The sequence below is a fragment of the Labeo rohita genome, chromosome 2 (genome assembly GCF_022985175.1).
Source record: "Labeo rohita strain BAU-BD-2019 chromosome 2, IGBB_LRoh.1.0, whole genome shotgun sequence".
Classification (NCBI taxonomy): domain Eukaryota; kingdom Metazoa; phylum Chordata; class Actinopteri; order Cypriniformes; family Cyprinidae; genus Labeo; species Labeo rohita.
In genome coordinates this window covers 28178399-28193364 of record NC_066870.1, presented here as the reverse complement: position 1 = coordinate 28193364, position 14966 = coordinate 28178399, and the positions used below count along the sequence as shown (strand labels likewise).

The following is a 14966-nucleotide window of genomic DNA, read 5'->3' as shown; positions in this document are numbered from 1 at the left end:
GGTGGCGGCAAGCTTCTGGACTGTGACCAAAATCTGAACTCCAGAGTCCTACTTACAGTAATTGATCTAGACTATTGATCAAAGTCCTCTCAGCCAACGACCTGTTCTGTGTATTTGAAAAGGACAAAAAAGTCTTTCAACAACATACAGGGTGTTTACTCAATAGACACGCATACATTAACAGCAGCTCAGAGAGATCTGAGAGGTTGCGCTTGTGCTAGTGCACGTCTGGATGTGAGAATGTGTATGTGCGTGTAATTTGCAGTTAAGGACTGGTGTGGGCGAAGGACTATCATTATGTTCCCTGCGAGAGGTCATTGCTGTGGAGAGCTTTTCATACTGATTACACGTGTCTCACCTCGGCACTCTGTTCCCCTTGGCAAGCATGGTGACACACATATAAAGTCCGTTTAGTGCTCTCAATCAAAAGATTAGTCCGCACTCAACGTACGCCAAGGGAAATGCTGAAAATTGGAGAAAATCAAGGTGTTTCCAAACACAAACAAGCCGGATTATGAGCCAAATAAGCACCGGGAGAGAAAACGTGAGCGCTGTCTTTGCGTCAGCTTTCCAATTTGTCCTTCTGATAATAATCATTTTACCAGTGACAGATCACTCGTCGCAACGGAAAGATCAGTCACACGGATAATGAATAATTCAAAAACAGGTAATTGAAAATTATACAGAGCGAACTTCACTTCACAAGTGATTACTATAAATGGAGCCCGATCGGCGTGGCATTTTTCCCGTCCTGTTTATCACAGGGCTGGTTGTGATGTTGACGTGCATGTGTGACAGGTGCCCGGGGGCTCCTCACCTGTTCCAGTCTCCAGTGGAACTCTGCCGGCCTGAAGGAGTCCAGCTGAATAAAGTCTCGCCTCAGAAGAAACACCAGGCGGCAGTTATGGACGTAAAGAGAGTAATGATGCCTGTTCATCTCTGCAAAAAGAAAACACAGAAAAGCCTTACTGTAAATGTGTCAATAAAATAATGAGAGACAGGGTGAATAAATGATAAATAAATATGTGGGGGTTTTTTTTAGAACTGCAAAAGAACTTTTCTACAAATCACTCAATGTTTGTCAAAGCATGAACGTCATGTTGATTAAAGATTTACATTTATGGATTTCCATGCCTCGCTCTGAGAGCTTGTCTGAACTGCATAGTCATGTTAGAAAACCTCTCGACTGTTATACAAGTCTGAGTTATAAAAATTACACTACAAACAAGGAGATAAGTCTTGACATACAGAAAAACGAACAGAGACTGTGGTTCTCCTGAAACTCTATAAGGAATAATTCCAGTCAGGGATGGACTGACTGACAGGATATATTCAATGAATCCTGCTGAAAAATCCAGGGATAACCAGCTTAAAATGTGCACTTTTTACTCCTTTGACAAATCATGTATAAGTCTTACATCGTTAGTAAAAAAAAAAAAATGAATGCTGTTCTTTTTTAAACTTTCTGTTCATCAAATAATCCTAAAAAAATGTACTTCGGTTTCCACAAAAATATTAAACAGCACAACTCTTCAGCACAACACTGATAATAAGAAGAATTTGTTCTCCTTAAAGACAGCTGGGTGCCAAAAATTCATTATATACAGTTGGGATCAAAAGTTTACATCCCCCTTTCAGAATCATTCTTTTACCAAAATAAGAGGGATCAGACAAAATGCATGTTATTGTTAATTTAGTACTCACCTGAATAACATATTTCACATAAAAGATGTTTACATATAGTCCACAAGAGAAAATAATAGGTGAATTTATAAAAAACAAACAGTTGAAAAGTATACAATCCCCTTGATTCTTAATATTGTGTTGTTACCTGAATTAACCCTTTCCAACAATGACTGTATGATTTTGAGATCCATCTTTTCACACTGAGGACAACTGAGGGGCTCATATGCAACTATTACAGAAGGTTCAAATGCTCACTGATGCTTTAGAAGGAAACACAATGCATTAAGAGCCGGGGGGTGACAACTTTCTGAATTTGAAGCTCAGGGTAAATTTAACTTATTTTATCTTCTGGGAAACATGTAACGATCTTCTGTAGCCTCTGAAGGGTAGTACTAAATGAAAAAATATGATACTTAGGCAACACATCTCCATTCTATTCAAAAGTTTTCACCCCCTGGCTCTTAATGCATGTTTTTTCTTTCTGGTGCATCAATGAGCGTTTGAACCTTCTGTAAATAACCTTCCAACCTCAGTTGTCCTCAGTGTGAAAAGATGGATCTCAAAATCATACAGACATTGTTGGAAGGGTTCAAATACACAAAAATGCTGGAAAACCAAAGAATTTGTGGGACCTGAATGATTTTTCTGAAGTGTTCAGGACAAAGGAAGAACTCATGAACAACTATCACTAAACAAAAAAACACAGCTGTGGATCATTCAGGTAACAACACAGTATTAAGAATCACTTTTGAACCACTCCAATTTTATAAATTAACTATTATTTTCTCTTTGGACTATATGTAAACATCTTTTATGTGAAATATCTTATTCAGGTCAGTACTAAATAATCAACATGCATTTTGTATGATCCCTCTTACTTTGGTCAAATAATTCACATTTTAATGATTCTGAAAGGGGGGTGTAAACTTTTGACCTCAACTGTATTATATATTATTTAATATTATTTACTTTTTTAATATTTATTTATTTACTTATTTACATTTGGGTTACCACTGCAGTCATCTAATGTTTACTTGAAATTGATATTTAAAAACACTAATAATTTGAAATATATAAAATCTTTAACAAATCAATAAATCAATATCAATTTTTTCATATTGTACAGTACATTATAATGTTGTAATCCCTAAATTCACATATGCACCATTAAAAAAAAAAATAGTTTTTAATGTTAAATATTGGAGAATTCTAATATTAGCCATTTATCAGTCAGCCAGAATTTTATCTCAAGTCAAGCTGGTTACAGCTGGTAAACCACCTTAGCTAAGATGGTGAGAATAGCTACTGGCAACAAACCTCAAAAACAATTTTGACCTTCAAGGGACAGTTCACCCAAAAATGAAAATTCTGTCATTAATTACTCACCCTCATGTTGTTCCAAACCTGTAAGACCTTTGTTCATCTTTGGAACACAAATTAAGATGTTTGTGATGAAATCCGAGAGCTTTCTGATCCTGCATAGACAGCAACACAACTACCACATTCAAGACCCAGAAATGTGTTAAGGACATCATTAAAATAGTCACTGATGTGACATCAGTGGTTCAACTGTAATGTGATGAAGCTACAAGAATACTTTCTGTGCACAAAGAAAACAAAAATAACTACTTTATTTACAATTTCTTCTTATCCCTGTAAGTCCCTGCTGCGCGTTCACAAGAGTACCACGACACATGAGTTCTGACATACAGTACAACTGACATGTGCTTAATTTGTGTTCCAAAGATAGACAAAGGTTTTATGGGTTTGGAATGAAATGAGGATGAGTAATTAATGACAGAATTTTCATTTTTGGGTGAACTATCTCTTTATTCCCAGCTTTATTCACACTAAATGTCAATCTATAACAAAGCTAAATCCTAACAGGATGTGAGTGAGACAGTTTCACTGTCCATCACGTGTCTCACTCTAAGCAAGACTGGACTGCTTTCACGCTTTCTCAGAAACCACTCATTGATCAAGGTGGCTGCCACGTCTCCTCCACACGGCGCCCCTCTCCACTCACCTCAACACTGCCTCTGCGCCGATGCCCGATGTCTCTCGTGCGACTGCTTTTAGCGCATGTTGAATTGATTAAGTCTCACACCCACTCAACATGACGCCTGGGATCAATGAACTCAAAAGAGTCCTGCCAAGCAGTCGGCCCCCATCAGGGCCACTCGGTGTCTCTGAGGACTGGCCGCTGACAGTCACGCTGCATTTCATCCTGACTAGAGTTTCCCTTTAACCTCCAGAGAATTGTGTTCTGAGACACTCTTTAATCCAGATCTAATCCATAGTCTTAATCTCTCGCCCTAATGCTGCTGGGCATCGTCTGGTACTGATAAATCTTTTCTTGGGTTTGTTGACACATGCACTGATCTCTTCAATTCTACCAAATCGTGGTTTGATCACCAGGAACTACCATGGTGAACATGCAACGAAAATTGACACGTAAGAGAAGAAATTGTTTAATTTATTTTTTGTTTATAAAATTAAGGTTGAAGCACTGACGTCACATGGACTATTTTAACAATGTCCTTTCTACCATTCTGGGCTTTTAATTTGTAAGTTGCATCGCTGTCTATGCAAGGTCAAAAAGCTTTCGGATTTCATCAAAAATATCTTAATTTGTGTTCCAAAGATGAATGAAGGTCTTACGGGTTTGGAAAGACATGAGGATGAGTAATTAATGACAGAATTTAAATTTTTGGCTGAACTATCCCTTTAATCAAAAACTGTGCCCCTATTATCATAGCTCACCAGTTTTATCAGAATTACACAGCAATGTCTCCTTCTCGGCTCTGAGTCCAGGACTTGGCCCGTGCTTCATCCATGTTGCTATGGTAAACTGATCTGTCAGGTTCTGTGGCACAACCCACTCTGGGATATTGGCCGCCTGTCGTCCATCAAATCTGAAGATGAGGTCGCTGTCTCGGCCGCTGTCTGTCAGCAAGGAAGCCGTCCAATTGGTGGACGCACTTGGCGCCGGGAGAAGGTCTGTGCTGCCCGAGGCTGCTCCTGCGGAGATAAAAGCACAGAGGTTAGTTCAGGTTACTGCAAGAGGCAGCGATGAAAAATTACAAGCTGTCTGTCATAAAAAGTTAAAATCATGTTAGTTGCCCTGGCATTCAAATATACTGTGCATACAGCACACTTCAAATCAAATTAGAGACGAAAAGCAAGTAACATTTGGTTCCGAGACCCACATTCAACCCTGACTGAAATGTCATTTCTGAAAGCAAACGTCTCATTAGAAAACTCATTGCTGTCGGATGTGGCCTGGCAACACTCTGGCACGTTAAGCTAGGGTGATCGTGTGGGTTAAGAGTTTGCGTTATATATATGTAGAAGAAACTTTGAGACATAACTAATTGTGTTCACACTCGCTTTGAGGACAAGTCTAGTACAGATGCCCTAAATATGCAAGAGCAGCGCTACCTATCAATCTTTGATTAGCCTCCTGTCATCCTCCCACCCTCCCACGCTCACTTATGCCTCTCTCTGCGTGTTTTATTTGGGAGTACAGGAGGATATTGAATCTTTTTTCCCCACTCAGAGGTGACAGGACGGCCAGCACAGAGGGACAGAATGAGCGATGAGCAGTGGCGATGTCAGAGCAACGTGTTCTCATTCCACAGCTCCACATCACTCACTTCGCCACGGGCCCAGAGAGAGACAGAAGCGAGAGAGAATATGGCAGTGGCGCTGCTTTTAAGCTATGCAATATTTATTTCTGCCAATCGATATTGGACGATAAATTCACCGCCAGTCTCCAAGTGAGCGTCTGAGCTCTTCTGAGAGAATCCATTTCCAGAAATACCGTAAAGGTACAGGTCAATGAGATTACATTACGCAAACAATTTCTAGAGCTACATGAGTCTCAGTGGCGGCTGTTGTCATCAAATGTCCAGTCGAGAATAAACGGTGAGCGCTTCAAGGTTGCACATTAATGGTTACACATTGGGACTTTGAGATTTACATAAAGCATATATTTATCTAAATTATTCGGGTGTGCTTTTGAAAAAAAAAATATCATATTTGGTTGCCAGCCTTCAGAAACACTTCAAAAATGTGCTTATTTCCAAACAATAAATGCTTATTTCTGTTAACTGTACAAAGTGCTTGGGCAAAAAGCGACTGACATCAACAGGGGAAATTATTATTACTGAGAGAGAGCCAAGACGGTAAAAAGATCAACACACTTAATGCTTCACAAATCAGTCAGAGCTTTAATCACTCACAATCGTGTGCCAGAGTGGTTCTGACTTTATAACAGCATCAGTTTCAAAGAGTCTTTCATCAGATTAAAATGACTGATTTATTGAGATACATGAAAATTGTTTTATGACCCATTTTAAAATGTGTTGAAAATGCAATATGTGGAATAAAATATGAGACATGGTTAGGTGAATTGTAGAGATGAACTGATATTAAGATTCTTCCACATACTATTAAGCCAGTAATTATTTTCATGTTATGACTCATAACTCATAAATGGCATATATTAAAATTATATACTATTTTGTCTGAATAAATTAAGAATAACACATAAAAACTACAATTATTTAACTATAACTCACTTAAAAGATTAGTTCACTCCAGAATTAATATTTCCTGATAATTTACTTACTCCTATATCATCTAAGATGTTCATGTCTTTCTTCAGTTGAAAAGAAATTAATGGAAAACATTCCAGGTTTTTCTCCATATAGTGGACTTCAATGGGAGCCAATGGGTTGAAGGTCCAAATTTCAGTTTCAGTGCAGCTTCAAAAGGCTCTACACGATCCCAGCCGAGGAATAAGGGTCTTATCTAGCGAAACAATTGGTAAAAAAATAAATAAATAAATAAAACCACAAATGCTCATCTTGCACTAGTTCTGCATCCACAACTTCACGCATTACGTAGTCACGTTGGAAAGATCACGCATAGGCCGAAGTACCAATCCAGTGTTTACAAAGCAAACGTACAAAGAAAGTCAAATGCCCTTTACAAAAAAAGATAAAAATAAGGTCAGACGGTTTTGATTTTGGAGGAGAAAATGAGATGGAGTTTTTCATCCTGCCCTACCTTTTAGCACCGAAGTCCACAGAAAATAACTAATCACACGTGACCTCTCCAACATGATTAGTTAATGCGTTAAGTCGTAACTGTGAATCAGAGGTAGTGCATCAGAGGTAGTGCAAGATGAGGATTTCAGGTTAAAAATGTATGTAAATTTAATTTTTTTTTTTAGAAAATAACAGATTGTTTTGATAGATAAGACCCTTATTCCTCAGCTGGGATTGTGTAGACCCCTTGGAAGCTCTGAAACTGCAATTTACTTCAAAGCTACAAAAGTCTACTATTTGGAGAAAAATCCTGGAATATTTTTCTCAGAAACCTTAATTTCTTTTCAACTGAAGAAAGAAGGACATGAACATCTTGGATGACATGGGGCCCAATATTAAATAATAATTATACATTCGATAATACTGTGCAATTCTATTCAAATGTGAAAGTTTGTAACCGAATTAAACTCGAAGCAGTTCTGAACTGCCTGATAAAAGATTTGTGCTGAAGTTGATCATACCGCAGAGCTTCTGCAGAGACTTCTCAGAATAGGTCTCTCTGTCACAGCCCTTCCCAATATGGCTGGTCTGTAGTTCCACCATGGCTCGCACTGAAGATAAAGGGCCATCACAGGTCTCCAAGTGCATCTTGGGAAAAAGCTGCTTGCTGCCTGTTCCAGGTTCATAATCCACACGCTTGTTCCAACCTGAGAGAAGAGTACACATTAGAAACTGGAGAGCTAAATCTAAAACTTAATATAAATATAAATATAAATATAAATATAAATATAAATAAAAGATTAAAGAAACAAGCATTTTTAAATACAGTGCCTTGCAAAAGTATTCATACCCCTTCAATTTTTTCAAGTTTTATGTTGCACATCAATCTACACTCCATACATCATAATGACAAAGCAAAAACAAGTTTGTACAATCTTGCAAATTTATTAGAAATAAAGAACTGAAATGAATCCACTGCATAAATATTAAAAAATTAAGAGGTCCCTGAAAGCACGCATCCATCACAGGGACGTTTATTTAACATCTGCATTTACATTTGCAAGACGTTTTTTTTTTTTTTTTCAGAGGGTTTGCTCATCTGCAATACGTCTACTGGATGTCAAATAGACGTCTATTAGATGTCTTTAAGATGTTTATGTATTAGAATGTATGTAAAACTGACATCTTACAGATGTCTGTCAGGTGTTTGTACACAGCAGATGCTTTCCAGATCGAGTGATCTTTAACAGACATCTTGCAGATGTACATGGGCTATCTGGGATATGAATACTTTCGCAAGGCACTATACTACTAATTTATTGAACCTGTTGTCTGTTATAATACTTCACTAGATAGCACACGTATGTCTGCAAGATGTCTGTTAAAGATTACTTGATCTGGAAAGCATCTGCTGTGTACAAACATCTGACAGACGTCATTTACATACATTCTAAATCATAAACATCTTAAAGACATCTAATAGACATCTATTTGACATCTGATAGGAAACGTCCAATAGATGTATTGCAGATGAGCAAACACTCTAAAAAATACGTCTTGCAGATGTAAATGCAGACGTCAAATAGACGTGATGTACGTGTGCTATCAGGGTCTATTCCCACCTTTATTATTAATTACCCAACTTTTCCCCATCATGCTTCAACACCCTTTAAAATCGCTATTGCTTTGACACACATGCCATTCGCTTTCATATCAGAGTTCTGCTGTCACCACAGCATCTGTTGTCACCGCATATCAGATTTAAATCTGAACTGTATCCTTTTTATCTTTCAGTACAAACGCGAGGAGGTAAAACCAATCGTGATGAAAGCTATGGTTAAAAGCAAAAAGCAAGGTCAAAGGAAAAAGGAATCCATCTGGAATGATTTTCTTACTGACACACGTTATCCTCCTGGTCAAGGCTGGCACATCACTGTGTGCTTTAGTATGTGTTCATGCATGTTACATTACTCTGTCTTGTGCGCTTTATAAAACATGAAGCTTAGAGTAAGAATAACCCGAAAGATAAAACATCTCTCTTCCTCGCTGGCCTTTATGGACTCTCTCTGTATAATTCAGAGAACCGAGCGCTTTGTATTCACCTCAGCTCAGAGATATTCCCTCAGCCCGTTTCCCTAACTGAATATCTTATTACATTATTCATTGGCACTACTGTGGATAAAATGGGGCGACAGTACAGTACCACAGGCCTCCATCTCTACCTCTTTTTGAAGGAAAGGTCTTAAAGTTCCTCATGAATATCTGAGGTAGCCGTTCCGCCCCAGATAAACTGAGCAGAGAAGCTTTATAGCTCACTTCAAAACACAATATATGCAACAAAAAACTTTTCAGAAAAAAAAAACACCTACAAAATCTAAAACAGCAGTGGGTCTTCTTTTAATCCAGCATCACAAGGGCAAGCATGTGCAACAGGACTACAGAATAAAGTGCTTTCGGAAGCATGGCATCAAAACAACGTTGTGTGTGCACTCTGTAATGACTCATCTACTCCCTGGAGAGTGAATAATTCCCTCGATTATCCAAACACACCAAAGCCAGAGGCCAGACTCATTCTGTTCAATAGAAAGACCATTTCAGGACCTCGGGGTGACGATTAACATTAACTGCGGCATTAAACATTCATTGCTTATTCGCAAATGCCACAGACGCTGAAAAAAGTCGCGGCAGAGCAGCACGAGGACTGATATTGCCACTGGAACTGCTGAGGTAAAAAGAATAGACTAGGATATGCATGGAAAAATAATGGAGGAGTAGGTGCAGAAAAGGGCTACATGACAGGTGGACAGGAAATGAGTTGGCCAGGAAACTCACCTCATTTCTGTCACAAAGCTTCCATCATAAGACTGCCTTGAGATGTTCATGGATGAATGTAATGCTAATCAAGTGACTGGAAGTGGCGCGTTTGTATATTTATGGGCTTCTTCTAATTTTATGTTTGTGCTTTTTGAAATCTAATCAGGGAGTGTAGTGGAGAGTGACAGGAAACTATTAGAGAGAAAAAAAGTGGAAAAGATTAGGATGTGATGCTGGTCAGATTCAAACGTGTGCCGCCACATATCAACTAACAAGTCTGTTAGTTTTACAAAGTGCACGTCTGCATTTGAACCAAAGCTCTGTTTTTACATAAAATAAGAATGTTTTAAAGCATTGATCAAATGATTTTAATTAAAACGTGCTGTTGATAAAAATATGTTGACGTTTATTTTGTTATTTCAACTGTAAATTACACTGTCCTTCAGAAGTCTGGAAACGCTCTCGTCAAAGTGTTTTGGGAAAAAAAAATTGTATAAATTATCATCATTTTGTGATGACTTTGTACTAAACAGGACTAAATCAAGCTATATAACCTTCATTTATATTTAATCAAAAAGAAAATAATTATTTCTGATGAATGCTAGTTGATTTAATGCATTTATGCCAAGAAATAATAAGGATTTATGCTGATAATGGCACAAGTAAATATTTTAAAAATTAGGCAAGGGAACTGCATATCATTTTAGTCACAGTAAAATGGACTAAAATTAATATGACACGACAAAAGATTGATTAAATTTTAAAGTCAGCAAGAATGAAAAACTGACCCTTATTTAATGAAATAAAATAAAATAAAATGATGGTTATTTTCATGATTTATATCATGTTTCATCTTAACAAATCTTTTTCTCAATACAATCAAATAAAATACAAGATAAAATAAAATTAAATTAAAATGCTTATTTTCACAATCTACATCATGTTTCATCTTAACTTGCCTTTCCTCAATCAAATCAAATCAAATCAAATAATAATAAAAAAAAAATAAATTAAATAATGCTTATTTTCACAATCTACATCAGGTTTCATCTCAACAACTTGCCTTTATTCAATAAAACCAAATCAAATTAAAAATAAAATAAAATAAAATAAAATAAAATAAAATAAAATAAAATAAAATAAAATAAAATAAAATAAAATAAAATAAAATAAAGCTTAATTTCACAATCTACATCACATTTCATCTTTCCTCTGTCACTTAAACTACACAGAATATTGGATAACAACAACAAATAGCTAAATAGCTATTTAAGCTTTTTTTTTTCTTTTAACACATTTAGTCTGGATCTATTCTACTACTCCTAATAGATAAACGCAAGTCTAACCGTACACGGTGTAAGTGTAGACCTGATTGGCGGTGCCAGTTTTCTATGGGTTCTGCACTCAATGAGAGATCTGTCACTCTCAGCAGAGGGCTCAGCAAGACGGGCCGCTGGACAGAGAGATGGAGAGATCAGTGTTGACAGACGGGATTTGACCAGAGACAAAGAGAGGCTGCCCAATTACACGCTTATGCAAGCGGGAAGCGTTGCAACCAGAAATCCTCGCCCTTCACCTCTCCAGTGTCTGTCATGATCGTCACTCAGTCCTCACTTCCACCTCACTTCCTATGAATCACACTGACAACACAGACCATGCAATCTCTTAGCCAATGACTGCCTATTCTCTCAGCGTGGGAGCCTGCCAGCAACTGTCTTCACATCTTAAGGCCCTATCATGCTTTAGATGATACCTGCACAACAGAAACAGTAGTGACCATGGGACAAACTAGGAGTGCTTGAGGAGATACTAGAAGTACTTTAAAGTTCAATATCTAAATGCAAATAATTATGCCAATAAATCTTTGCTGACTCTGAAAATGGAGCAAGAAAGACAGAAAATGAGTGATTTGAAAGTTCTTGTGAACCCAAACTTTGTGGCTTTGTGCATGAGGAAACCCGAATTACCCTGAATGAAAAAGACACGCTTTGTGAACTGTATCACTTCCAAAACCCCAACATGAAAACTGTATTGCGAAGGGTTGAGGATTTACAAGATTTGTGGCTAATACGCTCGAGTCTGACATTTTGCCTTGCTAAGACTGGAAGCTGGCCTTTCATAGAATAAGTCTCTTTTTGGGATAGAGAGCTTTGTACCTCTCTAAAGGTAATAACTCATCTAAATCCATGTCACATCATACTAAATTCTCTTAACAAACAGGTGTAACAGACTCACTCTAATTGGTTCAATCGGGACACTGTTCTCAGAACAGTTTCACACTCTCTGTGCTGTCACCTTGACAAGTGTGAAGGAAGGATGACAAAATACGGCGACAAGACATGTGACAGCACCTAGGATTAAAGTTCAAATGGCAATTAAAAACTGTAAATTTTGTAAGAGAGACGATCTGTCTTAAAGGCACAGTTCACAAAAAAAAAAAAAAAATCACTTCTAAGATCATTTATTCACCCTCAAACCTCTATAAAAAGCTGAAAGAATTAGCTGAAAATCTAGCCTCAGGCCATCCAAGATATAGATGAGCTGCTTTTTTTTTTTTTAATCAGAGTAGATTTGGAGAAATTTAGCATTACACCTTGCTCAGCAATGGATCCTCTGCAGAGTCCAAACAGCTGATAAAAGCATCACAACAATCCACAAGTAATCCTCACGACTCCAGTCCATCAACTAACATCTTGTGAAGCAAAAAGCTTTGTGCTTGTAAGAAACAAATTCATCATTAAGATGTTACAACGTCAAACTGTTGCTTTCAACTAAATTAAACGTCCTCTATCCATAAGCAATCAGGAAAAATATATTCACAAATCAAGCACTGTTTACAAGTGAAAACAAACATGTTTGTGGATTTTTAATGTGAGAGAACAACATGGGGTCGACTTTTTCCACTGGAGGTCATATGGGTTTTCGAAAAATCTGTTTTTGCAGTTTGTAATGTAGCTATCCTTCAATGTAAACAGTTTGCAAAGTTTTTAATAAAAACAAAGAGTTGACTCAGAACCGCCTTAACGAGTCATCATATTTGCGAATCTTCTGCCTATTACTGATGTACGTCACTTGGTAACGTTAGCATAATTGTAGCCTGTTCGCGAAATATGAAATGTCTGACCCGCCCACAAACACTTCAGCTGTGTTTACACCATGTCGAGAAGATGCTGTGTTCTGCGCTGTTGAAGCCGATTTATTTTGATAATTCGCTGTGAACCTACTATTTCCTAAGAATGTGTTAAATAAAGAATGTAACTTAGACATGTTTTGGTTTACAAATTAGTATTCAAATTAGCACTTGGCTAACGTATCCACCATTATTTTTTGTTAAGCATTTACAGTTTAGCAGCTAAACTTTAGCTGTGGGCATGATTCGCTTGCATAAGTGTTAAACAAAATGGTTTTATGTCTGATTTTAAGAACGGACTGAAGCACTATATTATTGTTTTATGTGAATGTGCATGCTTCATCAATAGTAGGGTTGCCAGGTTTTCAGTTTTACAAACTCGCCAAATTGCTACTCAAACTGAGAAGTGGGACAGCAGCACAAAAGGCTCGATCCCCAATAGTGTGGGTCTTAGTCATTCGGGGAAGGAGACGATAAGTGTTTGTGGAGCGAAGGGAACGTGCTGAGAACCAAAGCAGAGTTAAAATTCTTTACATTTTCTTTGTTTTTGTTCAACAGGAACAACATGTGGGCACATATTTTTATTTTTTTGTAAAAATATCCCTATAATGCAAAGTCTTGAGATTTATCAAACAGCTACTGAATGTTGTGCAAAGTTTGACTTTTGTCACGACTGAATTAGCTACATTGTTTCTTCTCAGGACTTGGGTTTGTCTAAAGAATAAAAGCTTTTCCCCTCTTTTCACGCTCTAAACACAATTTTAGATGACAGTGATTAGGCGTCTGTCTCTGCAGCCCTGACATCCGCTTTTTAATGGCTCAACTGAAGCCTGTGAATTGAATTCATCTGCAGATATTTTCCACGCCTCAATCGATGTGTGAAAGAAGGTAAACTGTGAAAAAAGCTGCCTCGTCTTTATCTCCGATTTAATGATGTTGAAAGCTCGGCCTACTGACTGTTTAGAACAAATCCATTACCACAGCATATGTAAAATGTATTGGCTGGCCTTGTAAGCATAAGATATTAAAGGAATACTGGGCACTTTCAGAGAGGTCAGTGTGAGTGTGTACGGACGAGCTGAAGGCTGAAGCTGCTGTGCAGTGCCTGTGGGAAGAGGGAGTCCACGGATATCGATCTGTCTAGTTAAGACCACTAACAGTGTATGCCACAGATGAGAGGAGAATAGAACAAGGGATCACAGAGGTCGCTGAGAACAGACTACTCCGCTGAGTCACAATACTGACCATTTCGCAGACGGAGGTTGAGGGTGGAAGTTGGGCAGAGATAGAAACTCGACCTTGCTATTTAATGTCCCCAAGAAATCAAAAATTACAATAAGCTAGTGTGCTCCAAAACAATGACAAAATTTACATTTACAAGATATAAGCATTAAGAACTTACAGTCTCTAAGTACCACCAATATGAATTTTGATGACATCAGCCTCCACTTCAGCTTCTCATCAAATGCATCATCCAATCAAATGCTCTCTAGAATCCAAAGCGTCCTGCCCCCTACACTATAAAAACATGCTGAAGCTGCGGTTGAAATTGGTCACTTTTTCACATAATTAGTATTTTCTGTATGGTGAATGGCACGTAGTGCACTATATAGGAGATAGGGAACGATTCAGACAGTGTAAATATGCTTTCTATTGGGGCAAAAGATGTCTGGTTTTGCACTCATGCGAACTGCCACAAGGCGCACACAATCTGCTCTGGTCCAGAGACACAATAGCACAGACTGGATAATATGCATGAATCGGCACAGACCATAAAATGTACGTAAATTAGACCCATTTAAATTCCACACAGAATGCTACTGTATATTTTATAGCTATGTGGATGAGACCATGACTGTCAAATGCTGCTTTACCAGTCTTACTGCTCTGACCCAAGCGGTTATATAAATTAAACGTTATTGGCTATTTAAAAAAAAGGGGGCGGGGCAGTTTGATATGTCCCACCCTATCTTCCAGTTTCAGTTGAAATTATGTCAACATAAAAACCCTACCTGTTTTAAAGCACTTCAGTGGACATTTAAAGTAGAAGTTCACATCAGAACAAAAATTTACAGATATTTCATTCACCCCTTTGTCATCCAAGATGTTCACATCTTTCTCTCTTCAGTCAAAAAGAAATTATGTTTTTTTGTTTTTTTTTCCTGAGAAAAACATTTCAGGATTTCTCTCCATAAAATGGACTCAGGGAGATCTAGACAAGATGAGCATTTGAGGTTAATAGTACATAAATTGTCAATTTTTGTATAAAAATATAATCGATC

The 14966-nt window shown here is 37.6% G+C and overlaps 1 protein-coding gene across 1 annotated transcript in view; it reads right to left on the bottom strand.

Moving 5' to 3' along the window:
- The window catches only part of clstn2a (calsyntenin 2a), a 254565-nt gene that overhangs the window by 52283 nt on the left and 187316 nt on the right, over positions 1-14966 (bottom strand). The window contains exons 6-8 of the mRNA XM_051092502.1: positions 7262-7447; positions 4450-4707; positions 818-939 (exon numbers count right to left, since the gene is read on the bottom strand). Of these exons, the coding sequence (XP_050948459.1) occupies positions 818-939; positions 4450-4707; positions 7262-7447 (566 nt within the window). The remainder of the gene's footprint in view (positions 1-817; positions 940-4449; positions 4708-7261; positions 7448-14966) is intronic.